Here is a 17,665-nt window from a genome sequence, read left to right as displayed (position 1 = left end):
CAACAGATGGGGACGTTTGCAAGACAACAACTATCTGCACGAACAGTTCGACGACGTTTGCAGCAGCATGGACTATCAGCTCGGAGACATGGCTGCGGTTACCCTTGACGCTGCATCACAGACGGGAGGGCCTGCGATGGTGTACCCAACGACGAACCTGGGTGCACGAATGGCAAAACGCCTTTTTTTTCGGATGAATGCATGTTCTGTTTACAGCATCATGGTGGTCGCATGTTTGGCGACATAGCGGTGAACGCAAACTGGAAGCGTGTATTCGTCATCGCCACACTGGCGTATCACCCGACGTGATAGTGTGGGGTGCCATTGGTTACAAGTCTCGGTCACCTCTTGTTCGCATCGACCGCACTTTGAACAGTGGACGCTACACTTCACATGTGTTACGACCCGTGGCTCTACCTTTCATTCGATCCCTGCGAAACCCTACATTACAGCAGGATAATGCACGACCGCATGCTGCCCTGGCCAGCACATTCTCCAGATCTCTCACCAATTGCTAACGTCTGGTCAATCGTGGCCGAGCAACTGGCGCCTCACAATATGACAGTCACTACTCTTGATGAACTGTGGTATCGTGTTCAAGCTGCATGGGCAGGTGCACCTGTACACGTCATCCAAGCTCTGTTTGACCCAATGCCAAGGCGTATCAAGGCCGTTATTACGGCCAGAGGTGGTTGTTCTGGGTACTGATTTCTCAGGATCTATGCACCCAAATTGCGTGAAAATGTAATCACATGGCAGTTCTAGTATAATATATTTGTCCAATGAATACCCGTTTATCATCTGCAATTCTTCTTGGTGTAGCAATTTTAATGGCCAGTAGTGTAGGTCTTCGTCCGCTCCATTAGTTGACCAGACGATGCCAGTAGAGACGTCTGTCACAGATGCGACACCCGTTCCATCCGTACTGCAAACAGTAACTCAACTGCCTGTGCCGAAAGACAGTTAGGAGCCGCCTACATCAACGAGAACGGAGTGTGTCGTAACTGCACTCATTGTCAACCCTAGCGACCCAAATTTACAGAAACGTCTCATGGACACAGCAGCAAGCGCAGGAACTGAATCTGCGATGTCTGACAATTCCAAATCGAGTTTGAAACATAAGAACAAAAGACGCATAGCTCATTCCAAGCCAGAAACGTTGGCTCCTAAAACTAGAGAGAAACTGTCACAGAGAAAAAAAAAAAAAAAGAGACAGAACGCAGGTGATTGTGGCAAGAATAAAAACACGGCGGTTTTTCTGGTGCTGATACTTGTGCGGAAGGACGAAGAAACGACAGGGCAATCACCAAAACCGTGATACTAGCAAAACAGTTAACGAGGATATGTAAAAGTGACGAAGTGTATCATAACATGGACTGGGCAAATGATATTGAAGGAGAGGACGTTCCGGTGCATGCGACGGCGATTACATAAGTGCCGTCAGACCTTGTAGGCGTAGAAGGCGCGGCATCCGAAGCTACTTCAGGAAAGAATCGTCCTCTGTCTGACTGACTCTGTTGCGCGAATGTCAGTTCAGCGTTCACTCTGCTGTGTCACCATGATGTACTCATTGTAATTTGAATCAAAGAGGTTGATTACTAACATAATTTATTCCCTTCATCCTCTACAATCATTGATCAGACGTATAGTATAACAACCTTAAACATCAATAGAATCAATCTCCTGTCCGCAGCTCGTGGTCGTGCGGTAACGTTCTCGCTTCCCACGCCCGGGTTCCCGGGTTCGATTCCCAGCGGGGTCAGGGATTTTCTCTGCCTCGTGATGACTTGGTGTTGTGTGATGTCCTTAGGTTAGTTAGGTTTAAGTAGTTCTAAGTTCTAGGGGACTGACGACCATAGATGTTAAGTGCCATAGTGCTCAGAGCCATCTGAATCAATCTCCGGTGAAAGTTAGTGCTTTGAAGGAGTTCTGCATGAATCAGACACGCATGTGGCAAGGTTGCAAGAAGTAAATCTTAAGACAGCCTTAATGCGGGACGGCCTTTTTAGTTAGAGAAGGCACACCTGTTGCAAATGTAAAAATGTAGAATCAGGGAGACGGATAAGTTGTCAGATTTAACATTTATTAATATTTATGCTCCATCCGGTAATAATTCTAAACAGGAACTGGCCGTGTTCTTTAATCATAAGATTTTGTACCTCCTGAATGATGACGCCAACCACATGATAACAGGTGGCGAGTGGAACTGTGTACTTAGTGACAAGGAGAAGACACTAAACTTCAATTTTTCTCGCGAACTCTCTGATTTGGTCAAAAACTTACAAATGAAGGATGTTTGGGAACTCATATATCCATCTACTGTCAAGTTTACGTTTCTCACCAACGTGTCAGCAACCCGACTGGACAGAATATAATTAACACGTAATCTGGAACGAAGTTTTTTCTTCTGCTGCAATAATCCCAACTAGTTCCACAGATTACTGTGTAGTAAAATATTGTGTTAAACTGAGCAAACAGAAAACATACTGCCGACTTAGTCATTGGAAGCTGAATGCGAGTATACTCGACGACAACGAGTTAGAAGAATCCATACGAATGATTTGGGGTGCGTGTCTCAGTGCCGTCCTAGGTAAAACTCTGATATTTCCTGGTGAACATCGTGCGCAAAGAAGAAGTTAAGATCTGCAGGTACTAAGTATGAGAAAGAGAGAGAGCTCCGTTAACTAAAAACACGACAGAACTTTACTATACGTGTGTCAGGGAGTTCGACGATCAACCTTCGGATTCCACTGTGCACTACACGAAAATTTAAAAAGATCAAAGCGAAACTGATAGCTTTAAAACGAAAACAGCTAGAAGGTCTCACAATACGATCTAAGCCCAGGACGACCCTTCAAGAAGACACTGCCTCGTTATATCACCTGCTGAAGCTCGCGCGGAATAAGCGGAATTTCTTCATCGACAAAATAATCTTTGGAGACAATGTGTTGCAGGAGGAGCAAAATTACATAATCAGTGGGGTGCACCGCTTCTTCTACGAACTACACAGCGAAACTGCTTAGAATGAGCACTCCGTAGATGAAATGTTTGAAGGGATTAAGAAGAAAACACGGATCTTGCGACACGCTTCGCAAGTAAAGATCTATTGGACAAAGTAGTTGCTACGGCTTCGAAAAAAACACCTACTCCCGACGGTTTGCCTGTTGAATTTTCTAGAAAACTGTGGCACATTATCGGAGGAAAATTCACAGATATCGTAAATGAAGTATTAAATCGAGAGCCAGTTCCCAAAGACTTTAAAGAAAGGATGATGATGATGATGATGTTTGGTTTGTGGGGCCCTCAACTGCGCAGTTATCAGCGCCCGTATAAATTCCCAACCTTTGGTCAGTCCAATTTCACCACTTTCATGAATGATGATGAAATGATGAAGACAACACTATCGCCCGTCATCTCGAGGCAGATGATTAAAGAAAGGCTTACAATCCTTATTCATAAAGGGAACGGTACCAAATATATCAATAAAACAAGCCCAATATGCCTGCTGAATATCGACTACAAGCTGATAGCCCGTGCCATCGTATCATGTGTAAGGAACGTTTTGAAGCGGATAATATGCAGAAACCAAACCTGCCTACCTGGCAGCAGTATCATTACAACCGTAAGTGAGCACAGAGATATTATCGCCATTTTCTCTTCGATCGACTTAAAAGGAGCCCTAATATTTATTGGTTTCGCAAAAGCGTTTGACCGAGTGAATCATACATACCTAATCAGGACATTGTCTAAAATTGGGTTTTCAAACAGATTCCGGCAGGTAATGGGGATTTCGGCGAAAATAGTTATAAATGGCCAATGCACAAAACAAATCGACATTCGAAGAGGTGTTTCACAAGGAAGCCCGCTATCGACGTTGCTTTTTGTGGTAGCGTTAGATCCATTGTTAAGGAAGTTACACAGTGACTAGGAAGACATCACCGTTATAGGTACTCAAAAGTAACAGCCGCCTATGCTAACGACTTAGGTGTGTTAATAAGGAGCAGAGAAGATGTGTTTTGAAAACTGCACTGGACCAGTACAGGCAGGCCTCAGGCCTCAGTTCCTTGCTAAACTTGAGAGGTATTGCACACATGAAACTAGACTAGGCAAAAACGCGGAGCAACACACATCCCTAGGCATCGTCTTCCATAAGTGCCCTCTTAAAATGAAAGCCATATTAAATCCGCCACAAGAGACCTGAGCGTCTTGCAGAAGGTTCAACTTGTTAATATAACTATTCTGGCAAAAGAGATTTATTTACGACAATGTTTGCCAATCCCTAAATGGATAGCTAAGTCAGTTCTGACTGAAGTATTTGGTAAAATGTAAATGTCGTGTGACTAGGCTCCCGTCGGGTAGACCGTTCGCCGCGTGCAAGTCTTTCGATTTGGTGCCACTTCGGCGACTTGCGCGTCGATGGGGTGAAATGATGACGATTAGGTCAACACAACACCCAGTCCCTGAGCGGAGTAAGTCTCCGAATCAGCTGGGAGTCGAACCCGGGCCCTCAGGACTGACATTCTGTCGCGCTGACCACTCAGCTACCGGGCACGGACAAATATTTGGTTATATATGGCAAGAACAACTATTCTGCGTCGCATCTAGTGCTTTAACACTGTTTACAAAATAACAACAGTTTGTATTGAAAGAGAAATTTAGAAAGCACTGAAAACCAACACCGTCACTGCTGCACTGCTGAAAACGACAGAGCCCAAGAGCCTCGATCCGCCGACGGATGTCGCAACGATCAGTCCTAAAGTAAAACATGCACGACAATTATACAAAGAATTCAGCTATATCAGATTCAATCGCAGAAAACATTCAGATGCGAACAACCGTGCGATCGTAACAATGACAACGCAGCAGACGAAACGCAGCAAAATTGAACAGAAAGTCTTCAGATAAGAATTGGAAGACAGACTGGAAAAATCTCATCACAAATGTTTTATCAAGTGAAGTGAAGGACTCCTGGTACAGAGTTGTCAGTAGAAAGCACAAATGAGAGACTTTATGCTATTCGTTTATGCGACACAAAACTGTGTCAAAAATTCCTTCTTGTTGACACGCTCTCACACATATTTACATGTTGTCGCTATTTAGGTACATGGAAGATGGAAGAACATCAAAAGAAAATTAGGTTTACTGAAACGAACTCATAGTAAATGTACTCATGCTCATAAATTAAGGATAATGCTGATACAAGGTGAAACAACACTCTGGTGGGCGGTTTGCGGATTTAAATCACCTCGGGGTATGACCATTCGGTGCATTTGACGAGCGGTAACGCTGGCAGCAGTCAACATACGCAGAGGTGTGTTGGTGCATGTCAGAGTACGGTGCAGCGAGTAGGTGTGCAGACGTTTTCAGTCGTGCTAATGGTGACTGTGTGCTTAAAATGGCTCAGAGAACACATATTGATGACGTTACGAGGGGTGGAATACTAGGGCGAATGGAGGCAGGTCAAACGCAGCAGGTCGTAGCACAGGCCCTCCGTGTGTCACAAAGTGTGATCTCAAGATTATGGCAACGATTCCAGCAGACAGGAAACGTGTCCAGGCGCTACCGTACGGGACGTCCACAGTGTACAACACCACAAGGAGACCGGTATTTCTCCATCAGTGCCAACAGACGGCCACAGAGTACTGCAGGTAGCCTTCCTCGGGACCTTAACGCAGCCACTGCAACAGTTGTCTCCTGACACACAGTCTACAGACGACTGAACAGACGTGGTTTATTCGCCCGGAGACCTTCAAGGTGCATTCCACTTACCCCTGGTCACAGGAGAGCCGGCAAAGCCTGGTGTCAAGAACACAGTAGATGGTCATTGGAACAGTGGTCCCAGGTTATGTCACGAACGAGTCCAGGTTTAGTCTGAACAGTGATTCTCGCCGGGTTTTCACCTGGTGTGAAACAGGAACCCTTATTGCCCTTGAAAGGGACATGTATGGAGGTCGTGGTTTGATGGTGTGGGGTGGGATTATGATTGGTGCACGTACACCCCTGCATGTCTTTGACAGAGGAACTGTAACAGGTCAGGTACATAGGGACGTCATTTTGCAACAGCATTTCCGCCTTTTCAGGGGTGCAGTGGGTCCCACCTTCCTCCTGATGGACGATAACGCACGCATCCACGGAGCTGCCATCGTGGAGGAGTATCTTGAAACAGAAGATATCAGGCGAATGGAGTGGCCTGCTAAAGCACGTCTGGGATGTTCTCGGTCGACCTATCGCTGCACGTCTTCAAACCCCTACGACACTTCAGGAGCTACGACAGGCACTGGTGCAAGAATGGGTGGCTATACCCCAGCAGCTGCTCGACCACCTGATACAGAGTATGCCAACCCGTTGTGCGGCCTGTGTACGTGTGCACGGTGACCATATCCCAAATCGATGTCGGGGTATATGCGCAGCAAACAGTGGCGTTTTGTAGGACATGTGTCTCGGGATGGTTTTGTCAACTTATCACCAATACCGTGGACTTACAGATCTGTGTCGTGTGTGTTCCCTATTTGCCTATGCCACTAGCGCCAGTTTTGTGTAGTGCCACGTTTTGTGGCACCATATTCTGCAATTATCCTTAATTTATGAGCATGAGTGTACGTAGAAATATCCGAGTTGTTGGTTCCAGATCAGGGAGCTTTTACCTACATGAAAAAATGCCATAATGTGGCTTTTCGGGAATTATGTCAATTATATTATTAACAAAAAAGAGATGACAGCCTATTGGAGGTCCAAACGTATATCGAAAAAGAGTATCCCACACACTCTCATTAAAAGATCACGAAGTACAATCTGGAAATATGCTAAACATCCATTTCCAAAAGTCGGGTGAAGGATAAGAAACATGTAGCTGTTCAATTTATTGTTGTGGAGCATGTAGGGGTGATAGCAACAAGTAGGGGATAGCTGCCAAGGGCGAAGTACAGTGGGGACTTCGTGGGCCCCGAGCCGCTACTGTAGCGGTGAAGGCCTCAGCAGAACTCTGAAATGTCATCCCTCACACGCTGGTCAAATGACAAAGGACTCAGAAAGGAATCAAAACGCGAAATAAGGACTTGAAGAAGTTAGATGGAATGTAGAAGTCCTGAAAGCAGAAATTCGTAGGTCACCGGTTCGAATACGGCCCGAAGGAAACATTTTTATAGCTGCAGCTCGGAAGGACAATTGACACACAACCTGACGGTCGTTCTACACGCGGTACAGGGATTCTCCTTCACCCGACTGAATCTTCGCCTGGGCGACGGTCAGTGCAACGAGGAGCCTGAAACCTTTACGTCCCATGAGACGATTATGATTATTCATAGAGACAATATTATTAATACACAGTAACGCCAAAGAAACTGGTATAGGCATGCGTATTCGGATATGTAAACAGGCAGAACGTGGTCTTACAATCGGTTCATGAGCGATGGGACACAGCATCTCCGAGACAGCGATGAAGTGGGGATTTTCAAGTACGGCCATTTCACGAGTGTACCGTGAATATCAGGAATACGGTAAAATATCAAGTCTCCGACATCGCAGCGGCCGGAAAAAGGTCCTGCAAGAACGGGATCAACGAACATTGAAGACAATCTCTCAATGTAACAGAAGTGCAACCCTTCCACAAATTGCTTCAGATTTCAATGCTGGGCCATCAATAAGTGTCAGCGTCCGAACCATGGCTTTCGGAGGCGAAAGCCCATTCGTGTACCCTTGATGGCTGCACGACACAAGGCTATACGCCTCGCTACGCCTCGCCTGGGCCCGTCAACATCGACATTGGACTGTTGACTAGAAACATGTTGCCTGGTCGGACGAGTCACATTTCAAATTGTATCGAGCGGATGGACGAGTACGTGTATGGAGTTAACCTCATGAATCCGTGGGCCCTACATTTCAGCAGGGGACTGTTCAATCTGGTGGAGGCTCTATAATGGTGTGCGGCGTGTGCAGCTGGAGTGATATGGGACCCCTGATACGTCTAGATACGACTCTGACAGGTGACAGGTGACGCATCCTGTCTGGTCATCTGCATCCATTGATGTCCATCGTGCATTCCGACGGATTTGAGCAATTCCAGCAGGACTATGCGACACCCCACACGCCCAGAATTGCTACACAGTGGCTCTAAGAACACTCTTCTCAGTTTAAACACTTCTGCTGGCCACCAAACTCCCCAGACACGAACACTATTGAGCATATGTGGGATGCCTTGCAACGTGGTGTTCACAAGAGATGTGCAACCCCTCGTACTCTTAGGAATTCATGGACAGCCCCGCAGGATTCATAGTGTCAGTTCCCTCCAGCACTACTTTAGACATTAGTCGAGTCCATGCCACGTCGTGTTGCTGCACTTTTGCGTGCTCGCGCGGGGCCTACACGATATTAGGCAGGTATATCAGCTTCTTTGGCTCTTCAGTGTATATGAATGATAGACTATTAATACTGTAATTAGTTATATTCTGGTTAAGATGCAGTATATATATATATATATATATATATATATATATATATATATATATGAGGGCAGTTCAATAAGTAATGCAACACATTTTTTTTCTGAAACAGGGGTTGTTTTATTCAGCATTGAAATACACCAGGTTATTCCCCAATCTTTTAGCTACACAACACTATTTTTCAACGTAATCTCCTTTCAATGCTACGGCCTTACGCCACCTTGAAATGAGGGCCTGTATGCCTGCACGGTACCATTCCACTGGTCGATGTCGGAGCCAACGTCGTACTGCATCAATAACTTCTTCATCATCCGCGTAGTGCCTCCCACGGATTGCGTCCTTCATTGGGCCAAACATATGGAAATCCGACGGTGCGAGATCGGGGCCGTAGGGTGCATGAGGAAAAACAGTCCACTGAAGTTTTGTGAGCTCCTCTCGGGTGCGAAGACTTGTATGAGGTCTTGCGTTGTCATGAAGAAGGAGAAGTTCGTTCAGATTTTTGTGCCTACGAACACGCTGAAGTTGTTTCTTCAATTTCTGAAGAGTAGCACAATACACTTCAGAGTTGATCGTTTGACCATGGGGAAGGACATCGAACAGAATAACCCCTTCAGCGTCCCAGAAGACTGTAACCATGACTTTACCGGCTGAGGGTATGGCTTTAAACTTTTTCTTGGTAGGGGAGTGGGTTTGGCGCCACTCCATTGATTGCCGTTTTGTTTCAAGTTCGAAGTGATGAACCCATGTTTCATCGCCTGTAACAATCTTTGACAAGAAATTGTCACCCTCAGCCACATGAGGAGCAAGCAATTCCGCACAAATGATTCTCCTTTGCTCTTTATGGTGTTCGGTTGGACAACGAGGGACCCAGCGGGAACAAACCTTTGAATATCCCAACTGGTGAACAATTGTGACAGCACTACCAACAGAGATGTCAAGTTGAGCACTGAGTTGTTTGATGGTGATCCGTCGATCATCTCGAACGAGTGTGTTCGCACGCTCCGCCATTGCAGGAGTCACAGCTGTGCACGGCCGGCCCGCACGCGGGAGATCAGACAGTCTTGCCTGACCTTGCGGCGATGATGACACACGCTTTGCCCAACGACTCACCGTGCTTTTGTCCACTGCCAGATCACCGTAGACATTCTGCAAGCGCCTATGAATATCTGAGATGCCCTGGTTTTCCGCCAAAAGAAACTCGATCACTGCCCGTTGTTTGCAACGCACATCCATTACAGACGCCATTTTAACAGCTCCGTACAGCGCTGCCACCTGTCGGAAGTCAATGAAACTATACGAGACGAAGCGGGAATGTTTGAAAATATTCCACAAGAAATTTCCGGTTTTTTCAACCAAAATTGGCCGAGAAAAAAAATGTGTTGCATTACTTATTGAACTGCCCTCGTATATATATATATATATATATATATATATATATATATATATATATATGTGTGTGTGTGTGTGTGTGTGTGTGTGTGTGTGTGTGTGTGTGTGTGTGTGTGTCTGTGTGTGTGAGAGAGAGTGTGTGTGTGTGTGTGTGTGTGTGTGTGTGTGTGTATGAAATCTTATGGGACTAAACTGCTAAAGTTATCAGTCCCTAAGCTTACAAACTACTTAACCTAAATTATCCTAAGGACAAACAGACACACCCATGCCTGAGGGAGGACTCGAACCTCCGCCGGCACCACTAGTGAAAGTTTTGCAATATGTGGCATAATGTGTTACCTCGTGGTGACGAATAAAGCAAGTTTTAAAAAAATGAAATAAAGAATGTTACCTTCATTGTTGTATCGATCTACGGTAAACTACTGCTAGAAAGGAATCAAATTCCTTTGCATAAAATCTGTAGAATGTCACAGGCAGTTCATCCGGTGCAGATGGCTCTCCACAAGTCACCAACAGTTAGAATACGTCATCCTCGTTGGGTGAAGTTGAAACGACTGAGGTGACAGAGAGCGGTTTTGCCGTGGATTAAAAGTAAGAACAGCTATCAAATCGTGGAAGGCGGAATACGACAAGCACCAGAGACTACCAAACGTTGGAGAACTGCTGAACAGCAGGATGAAAATGAACTAGAATCAGTTGGTGCTATGTTTCATTCCGTAATTCGGGAGTACAATCGGCGATGTACCTCATTTTGAGGTGTAACCGAAGAGAAATTTAGCAATCCTGTAGGGAAAGAAACTCCGTGTCATTGGCTTTCGGAAGGAGTTGAGCGGGAGAAAGGCGTCTCTGGTATTGGCATATCGAGTGTGTTGGGGATAAAACCACAACGGACACCTGGGGCTGCAATGGACATTAGGCGGTTGGTGTGCTGAGATGACGTGACAGGGACGGTCGGATAGAAACAAGGGAACAACACACACAGTTAAAGTAAGTGTCTGTGTGTAAAGAGTGGGTGGGAGACTGGAATGCAGTACAGTATCAAAGGCTTTATTGCTGCTCGAGAGGTACAAATACTGTAACAGGCTGGATGGCAAATCATATGTAACGCCGCAATTTTTTAGTGGCTAATGGAAAAAATGAAACACAGGCTGAAATATTTTAGCGGCTAATGGAAAATATGAAATTCAGGCTGAAACCATGTGTATAGTTTCTTATTATTTTCTACATTAGAATTAAAATGGTTCAAATGGCTCCAAGCACTATGGGACTTAACATCTGAGGTCATCAGTCCCCTAGAACTTAGAACTACTTAAACCTAACTAAGCTAAGGACATCACACACATCCATGCCCGAGGCAGGATTCGAACCTGCGATCGCAGCGGTCGCGCGGTTCCGCACCGTGGCGCCTAGAACCGCATGGCCACTCAGGCAGGCTACATTAGAATTACTTCGACTTGTTTCCGAGATAAACAGAGGTGACAAAAGTCATGGGATAGCGATATGCACATGTAACGATGGCGGTAGTATCGCGTACACAAGGTGTAAAAGGGCAGTGCATTGTCTAGGCTGCCATTTGCACTTTGGTGGTTCATGTGGAAAGCTTTCTCATGTGATTATGGCCTCACGACGGGAATTAACACACTTTGAGCGCGAACGGTAGTTGGAGGTAGACGCTTGGGACGTTCAATTTGGGAAATCGATAGGGATTTCAATATTTCGAGGTCCTCAGTGTCAAGAGTGTGCCGAGAATAACAAATTTCAGGGGTTACCTCTCACCATGGACAACGCAGTGGCCGATGGCCTTCACTTAACGACCGAGAGGAGCAGCGGTTGTGTAGAGTTGTCAGTGCTAACAGACAAGCACGGCGAGCTTATCCGTTAGGACAGTGAGGTGAAATCTGGCGTTCATGGGCTACGGCAGCAGACGACCGGAACAAGTGCCTTCGCTACCAGCACGACATCGCCTGCAGCGCCTTTCCTGGACTCGTGATCATGTTGGTTGGTCTCTGGGCGTCTGGAAAACCGTGGTCTCGTCAGACGAGTCCCGATTTCAGTCGGTACGAGCTCATAGTAGGGTTCGAGTACGGCGCAGACCCCACGAAGCCAGGGACACAAGTTGTCAACAAGGCACTGTGCAAGCGTGTGGTGGTTCCGTAGTCTTGTGGGCTGGATCTTGGTTGTGTTCGGCTACTTGGAGAATATTTGCAGTCATTCACGGACTTTATGTGCCCAAACAATGAGAGAATTTTTTAGGATGACACTACGTCATGTCACCGGGCCCCAGTTGTTCGCGATTGGACAGTTCGAGAGAATGATTTGGCCACCCAGATCGTCTGACATGGATCCCATATAACATTTATGGGTCATAATCTAGAGGTCAGTTCGTGAACAGCACCCTACACCGGAAACACTTTCGCAGTTATGGACTGCTGTAGAGGCAACATGACTCATTATTTCTGCAGGGTACTTTCAACGTCTTGAGTCCCTGCCACGTCGAGTGGCTACACTACGCCGGGTCGAAGGAGGTCCGACTGATATTGGGAGGTATCCCATGACTTTTGTCACTTCATTGTAAATTGTGCTGACGAAACTGATTCCTCAAATTTGTGAGATATAACTGGAAAGTAGAACAATACTGCGGAGTACTCACTTGCCGAGGACGTCTGTGGGACCCACGAGCTGTTGGACGGTTACGGAGGCTTCGCCGGCAGCAGGTAGTGTTGCCAACTTCAGCGTTACTCTGGAGTTCGGCGTGCCCGGCTGCAACGGCAATAGCAGTTATTCCCTAGTATCTCTGGTAGGAAAAGGATTCTGCTGTTGTGTTATACGAATGCTATGGACATTTTAGCAACTAAAATGTCTACGTATTTTGCTTCCGCTTCATGACTGCATTTAACAAAATACAATCTTATTTTCCAAGTCCACACTGTAAAAACAGCAGATTGTTAGGAAAAAAGTATTATTTTACTACAAAATTTAGAAATTGCAGATGTTGAAAACGAAGTGGAATGCGCAGAAACTGATAAAAACAATTAACTTTGTTCTCAGTGCAATGATGGAGATTTTAATACATTTTGTAATGAGAGGATAAGGTGCAATTTCGGTTTTTATTAACAAATTACTTTGCTTTCTAAAAAGGAGTTTCACATTTGACGTGTCATGCAATTACTCGAATGGTCCATCTTCATCACCATCAGCAACAAAATATCAAGCCAATGTTTAAACTTCTTTGCCTGATTTTTACTAGTTTGATAAAGTTTTTAAGAAATTCTCTTATTAGTAAACAGTGTTATATTTAGAATATCACTCCGAAATGCCCGTCAAATTACATCATCTTTCGTTAAGTCAGTAGCATTTATTAATAATTCAAATTTGCAAGGGTGCAATACATACGTTTTCAGTCGTAGCTTAGATCTAGTAATGTGTTGTTGCGTACCCAGCATCCATCAGTTAGTAAGCATTTTAGCTTCTCCTGATACACTTACCAACACAACCAACTACACAGGAGAATGTCTGAAAGATTTGGCAAACCAGAAAACAAATGCGGAAAATCAGCTGCACATTCAGACGTCCTACCTGTGTCCGTCTCGGCATCTGCCAGCGCTCTCAAAAATCGTTCTTCGCCAGCAACTCTCGACATAGTAATCTGAGGGACATAGTAATCTGAGGATGTTTGCAGCTATCTATCTATCTCAAAAAGAATCGTTGCTTTGAAAAATAAAGACTGTATTCGGAAATAGCTTGGACCACAATTAAGGCCAGAAAAAAACCTTTACAAATATACACTATTTGATCAGAAGTATCCAGACATCCCCAAAAACATACGTTTTTCATATTAGGTGCATTGTGCCGCCACCTACTTCCAGGTACTCCATATCAGCGACCTCAGTAGTCATTAGACATCATGAGAGAGCGGAATGGGGCGCTCCGCGGAACTCACGGACTTCGAACGTGGTCAGGTGACTGGTTGTCACTTATGTCACACGTCTGTACGCGGGATTTCCACACTCCTAAACATCCCTAGGTCCACTGTTTCCGATATGATAGTGAAGTGGAAACGTGAAGGGACACGTACAGCACAAAAGCGTACAGGCCGACCTCGTCTGTTAAACTGAGGATGGTCGTAATCTGTAATAGGCAGACATCTATCCAGACCATCACACAGGAATTCCAAACTGCATCACGATCCACTGCAAGTACAATGACACTTAGGCGGGAGGTGAGAAAACTTGGATTTCATGGTCGAGCGGCTGCTCATAAGCCACACATCACGCCAGTAAATGCCAAACGACGCCTCGCTTGGTGTAAGGAGCGTAAACATTGGAAAAACAGTGGAAAAACGTTATGTGGAGTGACGAATCACGGTACACGATGTGGCGAACCGATGGCTGGGTGCGGGTATGGCGAATGCCCGGTGAACATCATCTGCCAGCGTGTGTAGCGACAACAGTAAAATTCGGAGGCCGTGGTGTCATGGTGTAGTCGTGTTTTTCATGGAGGGGTCTTGTACCCCCTTGCTGTTGTGCGTGGCACTATCACAGCACAGGCCTACATTGATGTTTTAAACATCTTCTTGCTTCCCACTGTTTCCCTTATGCAAGCCTTTATCCTGCTTGGCACTGATTGATGTAGTTGCTGGATGTCCTCCTGAGGAATTCAGGGTAATAGTTCAATGCACTGCATCTTTCATATTCCATTGACGAGAACTTCACTCAGTTTTTTTAATTTTTTTTTCAAATGTCAGAGGCCACGGTGGCCTTATATTATCCTATGCATTCAATAAACAGCTGCTTTTGAGGAAGACGTTTGTTGTATGTGATACGGAAAGGCAACCCCGACTACCTCCAATGATGTTTCACAGCATGAAACAGAACATGTTAAATAATTATAAAGAAAAACAAGCAATTGCAAAACACAAAATATTACCATATGAATTCAAACAAATTTCTGTTAACAAGAAATGGAGAGTTAACGATTAAATTGTGAATTTGTAGACACAGTTTTGCGTGACTGTAGGATACAGAGTGATTTAGGTGGCCCTGCCAATATGTTTTATGGACCTCGGAACGTCTACAAAAATCACGCGCGAGGTTTCCATATGCTCTCGCACGTTACGCACAAAATATTAGTTCTAGAGAAAAAATGAACAGATCCTTTTTGTAGGAAATTTAATGAAGTTAAATTTTGTACTAGTAGACGTCTACGCAGGAGGACAGCGTTTTCGACTTAAGGGGAGGTTTACTATCTTTGGCCCGAAAAAGGCATATTCTATGAGAATTTTTTTCTCGGGATATGTTATAGATATCAGTATCAAATTTGGTCAACATGTTTATTGATATTTCCTCTACAAACTGGAATTTTTTCGACGGGAAATGTCGAAGAGTGAAGGCGGAAGTGCCGTCGGAACGAAACAAAATTTCGATGTAGACCTCAACGCGCGGTGTGTCACAGGTCAACTGGTTCGTCTGAAATCAAAATTGAGTCGACGTTAGCGAAGTTATATAAGATTCTTTACGAGTTGTACCTCGCTTAAGTTATCTAGACCATAGGAAACAAACTGGAGGCCATTTGAAAAAATAGGGTTTTTTTCATCGATTTTTCGACTTCGTCGGCCAAGTAAAAATATTTATATCTTATGGATCTGAATAAAAGTGGTACAACTCCTAGATAATTTAGTTATCTTCGTCGGAAACAATCATGCCAATCGGTTCAATAAATTTGAAGTTACCATACCGCGCGATAAAAAAAAAGTCATTTCGAGAAAAATGCGTTTGCAACGGGTCCATAAACTAGTCCTTCCTCTTCCTCATAGAGGGTGTTCTGCTCGATCTGGGCCATTCTGCGCTGTTACAGAGACGCTCGTACGGCCGGTGACAAGCGGTTTTCGGCCGCTTGAATCCGGTGGTCGTCCGAATGCTTGGCGAGCTGCGTCGAATATTGTCCCAGGGTGACGCCCATCGTTGTCATGGTCTTCAGAATTGCTAAATACCCTTCGTTGAAGCTGCTCACTGCCAGGAAAGTCGCAATCTCCACAGTCTTCGCACAAGAATGCAAATACTTGGGGGCTAGCTTCCAAACACACGCGTTCAAACTTTCATTTGAACTTTGTGTGTTTCCTCCCAAGCACTGGTACAATAACTCGTCCTCCGAAATAAAAAAACTGGTGCGTGAGAAAGTCCGATTTCAGGTAGGTGTATTTTTTGTTCAACCGCGAATAACAAACATTTCCGTTCCGTATTCGGAAAAACCTTTTCGGAAGTGGATTCTAAACACTTTCATGGGTCCAAAAATGCAATTTAAAAAAAAAAAGATTTTTTGAACCAAAAGATAACCTTCCCTTAATTCAAGAAAAACTCGTTGGAAGTCACCATTGTACGTTTTTCTTGAATAATTGTAAGACTAGTTTCTCTAGCGAAAACGTAGCCCACAACAAAATTTAACTACATCAAATGTGCTGCAGATACGTCGTATTAATTGTTTTCTGTAGGACTACTAGTTTGCACGTAGTGATTAAAAGAATATAACAATTTTGCGAGTGGTATTTAAAGGCACTGAGGGTTGCGTAAAACCCATGGGCAGGGACAGCTGAATAATCGTATCTATTGAGAACATGAGATAATTACAGAACAGCGGATCTCAGGACGTTGCCAGAAAATGAGGAGAGGTTTCAGTGGACATAAAATGTTGAACAGAAAACCACTGATATATTTAGAAGAGAATAAGAAAACGTGTAGTATTAGGTTGGTTCATTAGTTCGTATCGTTTTTGTTTTTAATGTTGGTATTCCGTTTGCTATGGGTTTATTTATCACTGTTATTTTTATTTGTAGTTCCTATTGCTATTTGAGCTTACATTTTGTCATTTGGAGACGTGAGTGGAGCTGCGGTCACTACAAAACGGAGTGGCAAGTGGAGAAATCGGCGCGTTTCAGACATCTTCTTTTGTTGGAGTTCAGTAGAGGGGTGACAGCGGCGGAGACAACCAGAAATATTTGTGCCGTGTATGGGGACAATGGCACTGGACAAAGCACGGCTAGAAAATGGTTTCCTCGTCTTAAGGAGGATCGTTTTGACATCAGTGATCCTCCACGTTCAGAAAGACTTTTGGGGTTTGATGAAGATCGTTTAAACGCATCAGTACACAATGATCCAAGTCAGAGTACTCGAGAACTCGCAGATGTGATGAACTGAGATCATTCCACCATCGTGCGACATTTTCATGCAGACGGGAAGGTCCACAAAGTGGATATATGGGTACCGCGTGCTCTCAGCCAAAGTCACACAAAACGGGCCGGTGGCCTCATGAGCGTCTCTGCTTGCTCGTCATCAAGTGGCTCGTGAACAACACCGACCATTCCTATCCTGTGTCGCTACTAGTAACGAGAAATGTCATCTTTACGCTGACACGAGGAAAAGAAAGGATTGGTGGAGCCCAAACAAAGCAGCAACCGTACAAAGAGCTGTGCTCATCCACGAAAGATAATTTTATGCACGTGGCGGAACAGCAGCGGTGCGGTGAGCTACGAATTGCTTTCCCGAGGTGTAGCAATAACAGCTAACATGTATTGCCAACAACTGACACGTATTGTAGACGCAGTCCAAGGACAACGACCAGCAAGATTGCGTGAAGTGATGCTTTATTCACGATAACGCCCGCCCGCATCCTGCTAAACCGGCTCGAAGGGGGAAACCAGATGGCGCTATGGTTGCCCCGCTAGATGGCGCTGCCATAGGTCAAACGGATATCAACTGCGTTTTTTCTTAAATAGGAACCCCCATTTTTTGTTCCTATTTAAAAAAAAAGTTGATATCCGTTTGACCTATGGCAGCGCCATCTAG

General features: G+C 44.9%; 1 protein-coding gene across 1 annotated transcript in view; it reads right to left on the bottom strand.

Moving 5' to 3' along the window:
* The window catches only part of LOC124616606 (venom dipeptidyl peptidase 4-like), a 424,228-nt gene that overhangs the window by 110,848 nt on the left and 295,715 nt on the right, over positions 1–17,665 (bottom strand). The window contains exon 10 of the mRNA XM_047144927.1: positions 12,478–12,587. Coding sequence (XP_047000883.1) covers positions 12,478–12,587 — 110 coding nt within the window. The remainder of the gene's footprint in view (positions 1–12,477; positions 12,588–17,665) is intronic.

Source organism: Schistocerca americana, chromosome 5 (genome assembly GCF_021461395.2).
Source record: "Schistocerca americana isolate TAMUIC-IGC-003095 chromosome 5, iqSchAmer2.1, whole genome shotgun sequence".
Classification (NCBI taxonomy): Eukaryota; Metazoa; Arthropoda; class Insecta; order Orthoptera; family Acrididae; genus Schistocerca; species Schistocerca americana.
This window is presented reverse-complemented; position numbering and strand designations above follow the sequence as displayed.